The sequence below is a fragment of the Ruditapes philippinarum genome, unplaced genomic scaffold (genome assembly GCF_026571515.1).
Source record: "Ruditapes philippinarum isolate M1 unplaced genomic scaffold, ASM2657151v2 ctg249_1_1_1_1, whole genome shotgun sequence".
Taxonomy (NCBI): domain Eukaryota; kingdom Metazoa; phylum Mollusca; class Bivalvia; order Venerida; family Veneridae; genus Ruditapes; species Ruditapes philippinarum.
The window spans coordinates 246880-262466 of NW_026857229.1; the positions used below are offsets into that span (position 1 = coordinate 246880).

General features: G+C 33.3%; 1 protein-coding gene across 1 annotated transcript; it reads left to right on the forward strand.

The window, feature by feature from the left end:
* The first annotated feature begins 311 nt into the window (after positions 1-311).
* On the forward strand, positions 312-2065 carry LOC132749126 (uncharacterized). The gene is made up of 2 exons (XM_060738821.1): positions 312-402; positions 1065-2065. The coding sequence occupies exons 1-2, from the start codon at positions 312-314 to the stop codon at positions 2063-2065; spliced, it is 1092 nt and encodes a 363-aa protein (XP_060594804.1).
* The last annotated feature ends 13522 nt before the right edge of the window (positions 2066-15587 follow it).

A 15587-nucleotide genomic window follows, 5' to 3' on the forward strand; every position in this document is an offset into this window, starting at 1 on the left:
TGCAAGATAGATGTAAAGAATCTATCTGACAGATAAATCAATGCTAAATAACAAATATCTTAGTACGTTTTATAGCTTTGAAAAAGACGTACCATTTTCTTAACAAGTAAAATACTGAACGCGAGCAATTTAGAGAGGACATGATTTACATATTGTAAAGGACTATAATAGTATTATTAATGGGAAATTTGTTTTTAATATAGATGTGCATGCGTCCATATTTTGCTAAATATCTTAAATGAACTTGTCCATCTATCTGTCTGGACAAACAGTTTAGGTAAAATTTCAAGTTATGTACTGACTGTATAGAGATGTGCCTGTTGAACTTTATCTGCACTGATCGCGCGTGTAGATTCTGTAGCCGACAGCAGGCCAATCGTTGTCTGACACTGCTTTGTCCAGGTGAGCATACATTTCTCATTCAAAACTTTATAGAGGACTTCAAGGCAATGATAAAATATAAAATTTGTCAAAGTTCTATGCCTTATTGTTTCTGATAAAAATATAAATATTCAACTTAGAATGGTCCGAAACCATATATAAACTTTTGGTCAAGAGTAGATATTCTTTTTTGAAAAAGTAATGGATCTCAGTTCATGAAGAACAAAGGACGTTATACGATCATTGAGCATTTTGTGATCAACTGATCCAAAAACATAACTTAAATATAACCCTTATCATATAAATCATTTCAAATAAAGACTAAGCATTTAAAAGAAAATGAAATATATTAGCTGTATTTGTCGTGTCCTCTTTTCCTGGTTTTATATCTATGACTTCTGGTTAAATGTGGTAGAAAAAGTTCCAGGAAATATCACAGGTATTCGTCCCTGTTTCAAATGTCAAATGTAAATGTCAAACAAATGTTTTCCCGACAAACCTATATAGTTATATAAATAAAAAATATTATAATATAACCAGAACATTCAACAATGTATAAATGTTAAACAAAGACATTTCTATCAAGGCCGTGTCACCTGTTATCCAGTACAGATGTACTTCGTATATAAAATTATTAACGAAATAGATTATTTTTCTTATAATTGTTCACTGTGCCAATAAAGGTTTAACGTTACACGCTATCCCCCTACACTCCACACCTATACTACAGTGTCCCCCTACACTCACACCTATATTACAGTGTCCCCCTACACTCACACCTATACTACAGTGTCCCCCTACACTCACACCTATACCAGTGTCCCCTACACTCACACCTATATTACAGTGTCCCCCTACACTCACACCTATATTACAGTGTCCCCCTACACTCACACCTATACTACAGTGTCCCCCTACACTCACACCTATATTACAGTGTCCCCCTACACTCACACCTATACTACAGTGTCCCCCTACACTCACACCTATACTACAGTGTCCCCCTACACTCACACCTATATTACAGTGTCCCCCTACACTCACACCTATACTACAGTGTCCCCCTACACTCACACCTATACTACAGTGTCCCCCTACACTCACACCTATATTACAGTGTCCCCCTACACTCACACCTATACTACAGTGTCCCCCTACACTCACACCTATACTACAGTGTCCCCCTACACTCACACCTATATTACAGTGTCCCCCTACACTCACACCTATACTACAGTGTCCCCCTACACTCACACCTATACTACAGTGTCCCCCTACACTCACACCTATACTACAGTGTCCCCCTACACTCACACCTATACTACAGTGTCCCCCTACACTCACACCTATATTACAGTGTCCCCCTACACTCACACCTATACTACAGTGTCCCCCTACACTCACACCTATACTACAGTGTCCCCCTACACTCACACCTATATTACAGTGTCCCCCTACACTCACACCTATATTACAGTGTCCCCCTACACTCACACCTATATTACAGTGTCCCCCTACACTCACACCTATACTACAGTGTCCCCCTACACTCACACCTATACTACAGTGTCCCCCTACACTCACACCTATATTACAGTGTCCCCCTACACTCACACCTATACTACAGTGTCCCCCTACACTCACACCTATACTACAGTGTCCCCCCGTACTGGGAAATCAGTAAGATGGTTTTGTTTTGGCAACTCGTCATGTCGGTCATTTTTAGAGGGGATTTTACTATCGGAATGTACCCGACAGGCAATTACCAGTGAAATCTTAATGTAAACAAATTGATATTGTCGATCATACTCCAACTTACACCTAAGACCTAGAACAGGAAAATCATGGTATAATTTGAAGTCTTAAATTAAAGCATACTCCTATAAAACACTGAATTATTTCTAGACGTATAATGTCGGGAAGACGGTTATCATAGATCATAATTTAAGTTTGTTTGCTGATTTATCTGAGCAAGATTACAGGGTCTCGTTGAAAGTTTTATTGATTAAGAGAATGTTGTATTTATTTAATTTTCCCTAATGAGATTGTTAAATAGAGGTGGATCTTAAAATGAATTGGGAAAAAGATAACTTGGATAAAAGACATTTCCAGATGAGCACTAGAGCATTTAACAGACATTCAGTCGCCATCACGACGGCAAAAAATGCAACAAGATGCCATAATGTAATAAAATCTTTCAGTTATATAAAGAGACGCAACAAATGTATTTAATGCATAAGACATCGCCAAGATGTCATTATGCATTTTGCACTTTTATAGCTTATTTTTCCATAATAACCATTGTAATTACTTTATGAACTATATATTTGCCATTAATGTAATCATACTAGGAGTTTCATTTTGTAGAAATTATATTAAGGGCATGTCATTTCCTTGGAATTGTGCTTGAGATATGCACAATTCCTATTATAAAAACACAAATAGTAAATATACATATACAAATAGAAATAACATTTCATGTAAATATTCTAAACAAAATACAAGAAAGGAAAGGAAATTATTCTATTTTATCAAGATCGCATTTGTATAAGAGAATGTATATAATGCCAATATGAGGTGAATTTTATGATTCTTTAGCATTATCAATACTAATCAATACAGAATACAATAACATTATGTTATTTCATTGGATGGCTATTTATATGACCTTTACTTTCAAGTTTATCGAGGTACGTAATACTACTTGAAAGGTTTTCAGTGTGTTATATTTTTAAATGACAAACAAACTTAATAAATTTTAATGACAGTTTCATATTACCTAAATTTGCTATTTTTACAGATGTTCTTCAAAAGTCTTTTACATCTTTTGGTGCTCTTGCACCATTTAATAAACATGGGCTCTTTCTGTCAGATCATGATACGCCCAGCGAGTGCTGTCGTAAGATGTACCATTTTAAAATGTGAGAGGACTCAATGAAACTAGTGGGACAAGGATTTCACACTAAGTGTCAATGTGACCTTGATCTTTGACCTTATTACCTTTTAATCATAGCCAATGGCAATGTTCCTTTGAAGTTTCCTAAACACTGTTTTATTCCTTGTCAAGTTTTTGATCGTTCAACTATTTTCGACAAAATGTCACTGTGACCTCGACCTTTGAACTTAACTTTGAAGTACCTTAAATTAAAAGAAATTATCTACTAGCCATTGGCAATGTCCCAACCTTGTTTCACAAACCTAGATTTATTCCTTCTAAAGTTATTGATCGGACAAGAATTTTCCACTGTCACTGTGACCTTGATCTTTGACCTTATTATCAATGGATGTAATTTACTGGCCAACATGCACACCAATGACGTTGTTGTGTCTAGTTATTGTTGGAGTGAACGTTTACATTATGTTTTGGAATATTTGCCATTACTAGAAGATAACAAAACCATAGATAATTGTGATAAGTTGCATTATCTTGGAGAAATCGGATGACGTTAATTGTTACGGATATGGAACGTTTTATATGTAGATGAAATAATAAGAAATATGTATTGATTATATATAAAATATTTATCCATTTATTCAAACAATCCCAATAGTAAATAAAAGTACCGTATAATTTTTGTTCGAGTACAAAGTTATCGTATGATGTCTCAGGAATATAAGTATATATACTTTGAAACTTGATTCATGTAATAAGGACAGTTCTATTTTTTTAAAGATTTATATTTGTCTTTATATGTACAATCATGTAATCTTTGTAAAGACAAACGTTTGAAAAGTAATTTTTCTGATGAATATTTAAAACTTTTTAGTTTTTTGAAATTCAAAAAAATACAAATTGTACACTACTGCATGTTGTTACTGACAGAATAAAATGACGAATTCCGCCCTTATTTATACCTCTTGTTATTCTAGGGGTTTTGCTACATCAAATGTCTTCAGGATTTACGTTACGTTCTTATTTTCTGGCACAATCTCAATCTCCGATATTTTAAAAGGTACAGTGTTCCAACAACTTACAAACTTCTTGGCTATAGACAGGACAAGAATATTTGCTGTAATGCAGGCAATGTAATTTATATATAACATGACATTGTGACGTAGTTAACATCATAATTGTTTCATTTATTGTGCAAACTTTTACGAAGATAAATACATGAACATTGTTAAATGTATTTATTGAAGGAAGTACGGAAGCGTATCAGGGCTTACAGTTGGTGAGATGTTTTGCGCTTAGTCGACTTATTTTTTATTCGCATTGATAAGATGTTTTTGCATTTCTCAATAAAATGTACTGACAAAGATGAGAAGCTTTTAGGTATTGCAACTGAATTTTTCTCGATATGCTTAAAGCTTTTGTCTCTTCGACGAAAATCCTGTTGAAACTTCTAGATTTCACGACTTTGCTGAAATATTTAGTAAGACGCAAAGGCGTTACTCGCATTGACAAATAGCTCACGTAATTCAACAAAAGTGTTTTTGCAATGATTAAAAACTTCTACGTATTACGTATTAATCATTACGTCTTCATGGAATGTTTTATGTATTACGTATTAATCATAACGTCGTCATGAAAGGTTTTTGGTCAAAACGAGAAGAAACAAGTTGACATGACGTGAAACTTTTAGATAAGTGGAGGCCCTGATAAGCTTCCGTAAGGAAGCTATCCACTAATAAAACGGTATACTGCCAATACAGAATCATTAGCTACTTGTAAATCGTTCTAATTAATACTGTACGTTATAAATTGTCTTTGTAATCCAATAACTTTCAAAGATTCATAACTGTATATGTATATACTTTGTTCTGAGTTAGTGTTTGTACAGAAAGTAAGATGATTGTAAAATAAGTATGACAATGATCGTTCTGTAGGACGATTGCAATAAAATTAACTTAACTCGATAAGATGTACAATAACACAAACCAAATGTTTCATAATAACAAATATTTAGAATGATAAGTGAAATTAAAGACTTCCAGTGAATTATGCTCTTGCGGTATCATTTATTTCCTTACTCATTAAAGCTGCGTGCCTCCAGATGGGCCAAATATTTCATGAGAAAAAATACTAAGATTTAAAGAAAAGTAAAATGATTCAAGGTTCAAGAAATAATTTCGGGTACATGTTATGTGCGAGTAATGACTAAATTTGCAGTAATTTTAAGGGGTATTTTTGCATATTTTGACCTTATTTTGCTAATTTACGTGGATTGTGTCATTTGCAATGTTTAAATTACTTCCTTGTTTACTTTACAATATTTTACTTTTAAATTAATTTTCATGAAAATAAGCACGAATCTGGAGGCATGCTGCTTTAAGTTTAAACGCAGTCCAAGGAATATTATTCACTTTTACACCAGTGTTAAAATGTCAAGGGTATGACTGTACTCTTGAATGTTGAACTATTAGACTTTGGCTTGATTATATTTAGACTTTGTCTTGATTATATTTTTATTTCCTACAATCTTCAATTCTTGAGAAATTCACTAAATACTCAGTTGAAAAGAGCGCGCTATTGAGTGCTGGTAAAGTGTCAATGATTGAAAGGAAAAAAATAAAGTTTCGGAAACATCATGTTTGACAAAAATTCGCAAAATAGTTGTTGACTTTACAAACAATTATCGTCACTTATATTGTTATATACGGAAGCTTATCAGGGCCTCCACATTTCTAAAAGTTTCACGTCATGTCAACTTGTTTCTTCTCGTTTTGACCAAATACATTCCATGGAATGTTTTATGGATTACGTATTAATCATAACGTCTTCATGGAATGTTTTTGGTCAAAACGAGAAGAAACAAGTTGACATGACGTTAAACCTTTAGATAAGTGAAGGCCCTGATAAGCTTCCGTAGATATAATTTTTGATGTATCTGAGTAGCATGTGTATATCACTGTTAGTACTATTTTATTTTCGGTTACTTTTCGGTTACTTTATACAGATCTCAGACTTGATGCCATTAGTTTTATGTTGATATTCAAATCAACTTCACATTCATGCCAGATTCCTTGCAGGATTCACATAGTAATTGAATTTGCAAGCTTCTATTACAATTCTAGATTATTCCTAGACTAATGAAGCCAGGCGACTGTTTTCAAATCTTGCAGAGATTTATCAGTGCCACAGTTTAGAATTTTGTGGACGACTTTATTGATTTGCAAAATTGCGTAATTTCGTTTTCAATGATTCAATTCTTAAGTCTTACTTAGTCGTAAAATGAAATTTACAAAATACTGTCATTATAAAAAAAGCATTACACACATAACGTGAAGACAGTTCTATAATATGGACAGTTATACAATATTAGCATAACGTGAGGTCAGTTATATAATATCAGCATAATGTGAAGACAGTTATATAATATAAGCATAATGTGAAGACAGTTATATAATATAAGCATAATGTGAAGACAGTTATATAATATTAGCATAACGTGAACACAGTTATATAATATTAGCATAACGTGAAGACAGTAATATAATACAAGAGCTGTCACAGGAGACAGCGAATCTCGACTAATAAAATACTGGACGCAGTAAGGAGGACAAAACTATGAAAAGAAAAATCAATTATGTATAATTATGTATTAAGTTATAGTAAAAAAACAAATTTGTTAACATAAATATCCAAGATCAAGGGGAATAATTCTAGAAATAATCACACTAGAGTTATGAACCTTTGTCACACAACATGTGTGTAAGGATAAGAAATATATATTTGAAGTTTTGAAGTACATGTAGATACCTTAAAAGTAAGAAGTTATAATATTTCATTAAGAAAATCCTAAGTTCAAAGAGAGATAAATCTGTAAATATTGCTTCAAGAGTTATGAACATTGTCACATAAAATGTAATTGATGATAAGGAATAAGTATTTGAAGTTTGAGGTAGATACCTTTAAATCTAAAAAAAGTTCTTGTAAAAAAATAATATTTTTTAAGGAAAATTCTAAGTTCAAGGGGAGATAAATCTGAAAATATTAGTGCTAGAGTTATGAACCTTGTCACATAAGATGGGGATGATGATAAGGTACATATATTTGAAGTGTGGGGTTGATCCCTTAACAAATAAAGAAGTAACAGTAAAAAATAGTACTTTTTTAGGAAAATTCTAAGTTCAAGGGGAGATAAATCTGAAAATATTGGTGTAAGAGTTATGAACCTTGTCACATAAGATGTGGTTGATGATAAGGAACATATATTTGAAGTTTGAAGTTGATACCTTAAGAAATGACAAAGTTATAGTGAAAAATATTTTACTGCACCAAAACTTTAATCTAAAATCTGGACGCGGACGCGGACGCCGACGCCGGGGCGAGTAGGACAGTTCTCCATATACTTCGTATAGTCGAGCTAATAAGCATAACGTGAAGACAGTTATATAATATTAGCATAACGTGAAGACAGTTATATAATATTAGCATAACGTGAAGACAGTTATTTAACATTAGCATAATGTGAAGGCAGTTATTTAATATAAGCATAAAGTGAGAACAGTTTTTTTGCTTTTCATCTTTACTGTAGTAACAAAAATGTATCTTTAATAAAGTTGGTTCGGGTCTGTTTTATTTTTAAACATAAAATCGTAATGTATAATTGTCGTCTTTAGAAAAAGTTAACATTCCGTGCATGTATGTCAGAGCTGTATAGCATCGGTTTGTAAGTCAATAGTCTTTTAAATTAACACATTATTTAGTGACCTCAGTGGCTTTTTTGAAATTATTTTTGTAGTTTTGCAATTCGATTTTGTAACATGTGTATTTTTTTTAATATATTTTCCTATAGAGTGCAACATAACGTTTTTTTTATGATAAAAAGATTAATTACGTCATGTGTCCACAAATGTGATAATTATTCTTGTCACTGTAGCATCTTTTCACATCATATAATATTTGCTCTTTCAGTTTTGTTAATTTCAGTTTAGCAGCAACAACGAAAATATAAACTGGTCACTTTTAATGTGAATCAAGTAATGAATGGTTAAACATGTATGTATATAATACACATATGATAGTTTATGTGAGTTTTGTACCTCAAGTTATATAGTATAATTGATTGTGGTTGAGATATGGGCATGCTGCCATTATAAGCAAATTCTGAAGCAAAAAGTACTGTTTTATAGTTAAGTACTAGTTAGAAAGCTTAATGTTGAAAATTAGAGCACAGTGACTTAGGTGTGTGGTAAAAGCAGTAAACATTTGGCTGAAGGCCTCATAATTTCTCTTTGAAGTATCGTAATTAGCATTCTTTTAAAGAAGCCTTACCTTCGTGTGTAACTTGGAACACCAACATGTGATATCTGGTAAAAAATGTAACACCAATTTTCATCGTGGAAGTCTACTCAGGAAGCTACCTGTCCAATATCTTTAACAATGGTGTTAATAAAACAATGAAGTACGAACATTTTACTACTGAAAACATTTAGTCTTTAAATGTAAGCGATTCTTCGAGTTGGGGCTCGGTATTGTCTCCTTTAACCGTTTCTTCATCTTTAATTTCATCACTGTCGGCCATTTTTTATTTATATATACCGAACAGGTACTTTCAATTTGCGCTGTTTAGGTAAGTTCACTTCTCAGAACACGCTTCTTATTTCTTTGTCACTCTTTGTTAGATATAATTATTTAAAAAAAGACGCTTAAAATCTGCAAATCATTCCTTTCAAATAACCACTAATTTCCCCTATTATTTGCAAATTTCAATGGAGGTTGCTTATCAATTTAAGCTAAATTTACGCATTTAAATACCGCATTTTTTTTATTTATTCCCCTTTGATCATCACTTGCAAATGTTCACAAGATAACAACATGTAACACGCTCGTATAGCTTTTCCAGTTACCTACGTTTGATCTCTTATAATGGAACTTCACTCTCCATTCTCCTGATTTTATAATTTAATTGAGTAATAGAAGGTATTTCTTATTTCAAGAGCTTGTTATTTTTGTAATAACGCGTAATGTCACTTGTAGTCGATGTTCGAGTTACCTCCCTTTGTCCTGTTGTCGCTATATTACTAGCTTTGTGATCATTATGACCCTGTATTGCTCGCCTGAAAACCATTTAAATGCTGGTTTCTTGACGTGATGGGGATTAAGGGTTCATTTCTTAAAACTATGAAAAACTCAAGTTATCCCCGGAGTGGAACTAGTGTCAGCTACAGGAGCTGATTTCGAACAAACTTCACGTGGTAGAGCATCCTACAAAATATCATAGTCTGTAGCTTCACAGAATTCAACTTGAGCTAGAACCTGGATTCAAGTCCTAACCTTCAACACAAAGTTTGGGGCCATTGCATTATACATCTCTGAGTCAATTTGTATTGGTATCTGTACCTACTCAGTATTATCAAGAATGTCATACATGTACATGTATATGAGCCGCGTCATGACAAAAGCAACATAATGGGTTTGTGGCCAGCATGGATCCAGACTAGCCTGCGCATCTGCGCAGTCTGATCAGGATCCATGCTGTTCGCTATCAGTTTCTCTACTTGTAATAGAGTTGGTAAGTGAACAGCATGGATCCTGATCAGACTGCGCGGATGCGCAGGCTGGTCTGGATCCATGCTGGTCGCAGACGCACTATGTTGGTTTTGTCATGACGCAGCTCATATGTTTGAACAACCAGGAAATGTGGTCATCAGGAGCTGATAAACTGAAAGGAAGGGAAACATTAACAAAACTTGTCTGTCTGAAACGTTAGCAAGTTAACAGAAAGAGATGACAACAGTATAAGAATAATTCATTAATTTATTCTTCAATATATCTCTTTAACAGATATTTTAATTTTACCATTTCCACAAAAAAAATATTTTTAACACAAAACTTTTTTTATTCATAAACAAATAACACATGCACAAATCAAACATTCTTTCTTTATCAACAATTTGTGTTCAATGCTACAGTGAATTTATTTCAATCTCTTATAAGTTGTGAGAGTTTTGCTTTTTAACTTTTTGCAAAAATGTAGCTTTATTTTTTACCAATTGTAAAACAAACATCTTTACAGAGTAAAAACAACATGTATTTCAGATGTAATAAATTCGTTAGTAGTAAATAATGGCTTTAACTTACATAGGAAGTACTAACTAACACAATGTTATAAACATTAAAGAGAGTTAAAACTTAAGTCATCGTGAAAGAGTTAGCCAACCATTAAAACTCTGCATCTATTCAAACATTTAATACTCTGTAGCAAGTAAAAGAGAGTGTATATGGACAACTGAGGCTTTGACTTTAAGCACTTCTTACTATAATGTACAGATTTTTGTATGTTCCTCTTACATGAAAATTCTAGGAAGTAAAAACATTGATAGCTATTGATATACTGACCACATAAAACATTTTATAAAATGGGGAAAATACCCAGTATAGATTGATGTATGTATGGAGATAGAATTACATTACAGTGGCAGTGTTAGTGAAATTCTATATTTTATAACATTTGAGCTGCGTCATGACAAAACCAACATACATGTAGTGCGTCTGCGACCAGCATGGATCCAGACCAGCCTGTGTATCCGCGCAGTCTGTGCAGGATCCATGCTGTTCGCTTACCAACTCTATTACAAGTAGAGAAACAGATAGCGAACAGCATGGATCCTGATCAGACTGCGCAGGCTGGTCTGGATCCATGCTGGTCTCAAACCCATTATGTTAGTTTTGTTGTGACGCGGCTCATTTGTTTAACTGTAAAAAATAAGCGAAAAGTGAGACTAGGGATAGGACTCAGTCATCAACAATACTGTTATAACAGACACACAAATAAGTTTTTTTCACACAACCACTATTACTATATCAATATATTACAATAGAATTACCCTTGGACCAAGCAATATAACATATAGTAGTACATTAAATATCCATCAGCACATGTATTCTAAATTTCTATCAAATAAACAAATTTTAAATTAAATTGACAAAATTCTAGCTAAAAATGATCATTTACTTCCAACTTTACATGTTGTTACCTTTTCACATAACTGTATTATATATATATATATATAAATATTTGGCCATGGGCCTAAAGACCAAGCATTCTAAACTTTTATTAACCTTTAAAACAGTACTGTTATAAATCTAAGCAAATATTGTTCAGAAATTATGAAAACCCCATGGTAACACATTTAGTTCTAAATTTGAATATACAAATGAGGACTATAATTAGCAGGTGTATGAGCACAGGTCATTGTAACATCACTATGTAAAACTTTTAAAAAATCAATGGATGTAATCTGAAACACAGTAAATGCAGGATTTTTCCATCTTATCCAGGTGTACAAACAAACTTTTTACTGTTATAACTTACCAGTGCACCAGGTCGGTCATACACAATAAGTAATCAACTAACAAAAGAAGATAACATTTGTATGAAAACTGTTATAAAATACAGAAATATACCATAAAATTCAGACTGCTACTTAAAGCCTTGTGTGTTTATTTTCTGTTGATGTTAGTACGACTAAAAGGCAGAGTTTCCCATGCAAACAAACATTCAATATTGCCACAATGAGGTTACAGTCTAGGGCAATAACTCTACAAATACTGAATAAAGCCACGCATACACCTGGCTGCAAATTTACACATGTTGACAAATATTCCTGTAAAGTTTCATGACTCTAGGTCAAACACTTTTTGAACACCGTGCGACACAACATGAGAACGGAAGGATGCACACATGGACGGACAAGGGTAAATATATATGCCCCCCATATAGTGGACACAAAAATAAATTTCCTTTTAAGTATTCGGAATTCTTTCTATTAGCTCCAATATATGTAAGTATAATTATTGTTATACAGTATAAAATTATGTTTTAATATCTATATTAATATAGAAAATCTATTATCATTCAAAGCCAATTTAAGTATTTTACAATTTTTACACTTTTGACTTGTTGAAGACACATTTAAATTGTAAGCTACATATAAACAAGAGGGCCATGATGGCCCTGAAATCGCTCACATATATATAGGTCCCTGGGGCGGGGCCAATTTTAACCCAAGGGCTTTTATTTGAACAATTTTGGTAGACACCCATTAGAAGATGTTTCATGATAAATATCTAAGCTCTAACGCTTTGGAGATTTCAAAAGAAGATTTTTTAAGTTTTTACTACACACATATAGGGAAAAACAATGATCCCCCCCCCCAAGCGGGGTCAATTTTGTCCCCAGAGCTTTTATTTTAACAAACTTTGTACACACTCATTAGAAGATATTTCATGCTTGGTAGCTAAACTCTAGCTCTTTGGGTTTTTAAAAGAAGATTTTTTTCAGTTTTTACTATACACATAAGGAATATCAATGACCCCCGGGGCGGGGCAAATTTTTACCCCAGGGCTTTTATTTGAACAAACTTGGTTGACACTGACTAGATGATGTTTCATGCCAAATATTTGAGCTCTACCTCTTTTGGTTTTTAAAAAAGAAGATTTTTTAAGTTTTTTCTTTCAGTTGCCATGGCAACAAGAGTTCTGCATGGAATTACACAGACGCCGGACAAAAAGCGATCACAAAAGCTCACCATGTCACTTTGTGACAGGTGAGCTAAAAATGGTACAACAAGTAATTATCATAGTATTGCAAGCAATCCATAAGTCCCCTACCGGTTAGAACCCCAGCAACATTCTGATGGGCCAATTTGGCCATTCAATTTTACCAGTGAATGAATGACATGAATGAACTTAAATCTTTTGAGTTCTAAATTTGTCTATATCACAGTAATGTGTTAAGTTTCCCTGCCTTGTAAGGAAATTATGTTTATACAACCTTGTCATATTATTACGATGTGGGATTTTAAAGTAAATCCTATAAGGAATGAAGAAGTTGGAGTAAAAAATACCAATTTCTCGAAGAAAATCTAAGTTCAAGGGGGACATAATTCTGGAAATAGTCTTGCTAGAGTATTTAACCTTCTCAAAAATGTTGAGTGATAATAAGAAACATATATATGAAGTTTGAAGTAGATACATTAGGAAATAAAGAAGTTATTTAAAAAAGACAACATTTTTTTTCATAAAAATTCTAAGTTCAAGGGAGGTAATACTGATAATTTGTGTGCTAGAGTTGTAAACCTTGTCACATATGATGTGGTTGATGACCAGAAACTTATATTTAAAGTTTGAAGTAAACACCTTAAGAAATAAAGAACTTATAGTGAAAAAGCTGAAAAATTTAAATCAGAAATCTTGAAATTCACGCTATTTGTTGCCATAGCAACCAGAATTTTCAACATAGGAAGAAAAGAAAAAGATGTGCATAATCTCCAGACTGCCATCTACCTATATTTCAAGTTTCATAAAAATATTTTCAGTACTTTTTGATTTATCACTGGATCCAGTTTATGTGTTAAATTTGCCATATTTTCAGTCTATTTGTTGCCATAGCAACCAGAATTTTTAACATAGGAAGAAAAGAAAAAGATGTGCATAATCTTCAGACTGCCATCTACCCATATTTCAAGTTTCATAAAAATATTTTCAGTACTTTTTGAGTTATCACTGGATCCAGTTTATGTGTTAAATTTGCCATATTTTCAGACTATTTGTTGCCATAGCAACCAGAATTTTCAACACAGGAACAAAAGAAAAAGACGTGCATAATCTCCATACTGCCATCTATCCATATATCAAGTTTCATAAAAATATTTTCAGTACTTTTTGAGTTATCGCGGGATCCAGTTTTGCGGACCGGACCGACAGACGGACAGACAGACAGACGGACGGAGGGTAAACCTAAAGTCCCCTCCGGTTAAACCGGTAGGGGACTAAAAACTTGCCACTCTTACTACATGTATACCCATGTACATGAAAACAATATAAAATATAAACACAAAAATGTAAGCTAGTCCATACAAGAACTATACCATAATGCTATCAAATTTGAGTATGGAAGAACATGTAAGTCTAAACAAAAACAAAGGTAACAATAAACAAAAATACAATTGTGACATCATTTTAGAAATATAAACATCTTTAATTTAAAACCTACCAAGTTCAGAGTAGCATTTAACATTAACCCAATAGAAAACATAAAGAGGATTAGCAATTAGTGTAAAAACCCAACTTAAACCATTCTGTTACAAGAATTAATTTATTGTTCTAATATTATCTTGTATATCAGCAAGTAACTGACAACTTCCCCACTAATTTTATATAAAACTGTAGTGAAGTATTCAAACTTGTCCTGCAAATCATGAAAAAAAAAACAACAACAAAAAATATGTACTTTGCAAAAGACTTGTGATTCTTAAGTCAGTGACGTATGTTAACACTTCTTAACCAATTAAATGGGCTAGGTTATAAACAAAAACAACTAACCGATGTTAAATACTCTTAAGAGAAAACGTAGATCATAAACAAGAGGGCTAAGATGGCCCTAGATCCCTCACCTGACCAATTGAACACATCCAAGCAATTACCTAGACAAGCATCCTGACCATGTTTCATGATAATTGCGTCAAAAATTTGACCACTAGTGTTAACAAGGTTTTTCCATATTTGGGCAGTGTGACCTAGTTTTTGCCCCCAGATGACCCATATTCAAACTTGACCTAGAAATTATCAAAACAAACTTGCAGACTCATTTCCAGGATACCTGGATAAAACAGTAGCCGCTAGAGTCACAGATATATAAACAACGGAAAGGAAACTCTGAAAATAGACGAGAGTCCGATTCAGGCGCACTTCGGTGATAATCGGGCTTTCCCACTAGTCTCCAATTTTCACGCTATCATTAAACTTCGGCGATATCCGTGAATTATTGCTTACATTGCCGACATGGATTTTCATCGGAGAAATATTTGTGTGAAAAAGTGTGTTTTGTACGTTTTAGAATAAATAACTATTGCTTCTTATATAAGTAAAAAATGTTAAGTCTTTTTTGTTGATGTACCTCTGGGAATTCAATATGGCGGTATTTTGGCTACTTTTACCCAGGATGCATCAAATCTCGCGACATATGATAACTTGCGGGAACACAATTCCACCGATTCTGATTTTAACTGTGTGACACCACAGTCTCTTCTCCATCTTATATTTAGCTCCATGCTAGAGTGCAGACAAGATTTTCCTATTTTTAGCTCCTATGACCTAGTTTTTCATCAGAAATGACCCATGTTCAAATTCATCCGAGCAATTATCTAGACAAGCATCCTGACCAAGTTTGATGACAATTGAGTCAAAAATGTGACCACTAGAGTGTTAACAAGATTTTTCCATATTTGGGTGGTGTGACCTAGTTTTTGCCCCAGGT

Bases quoted from the DNA above. Each gene is read 5' to 3' on its own strand.
- LOC132749126 (XM_060738821.1), top strand. From the start codon at position 312: ATGTGCCTGTTGAACTTTATCTGCACTGATCGCGCGTGTAGATTCTGT. The intron at 403-1,064 runs GTGAGCATACAT...GTGCCAATAAAG, and splicing joins TCTGACACTGCTTTGTCCAG to GTTTAACGTTACACGCTATC.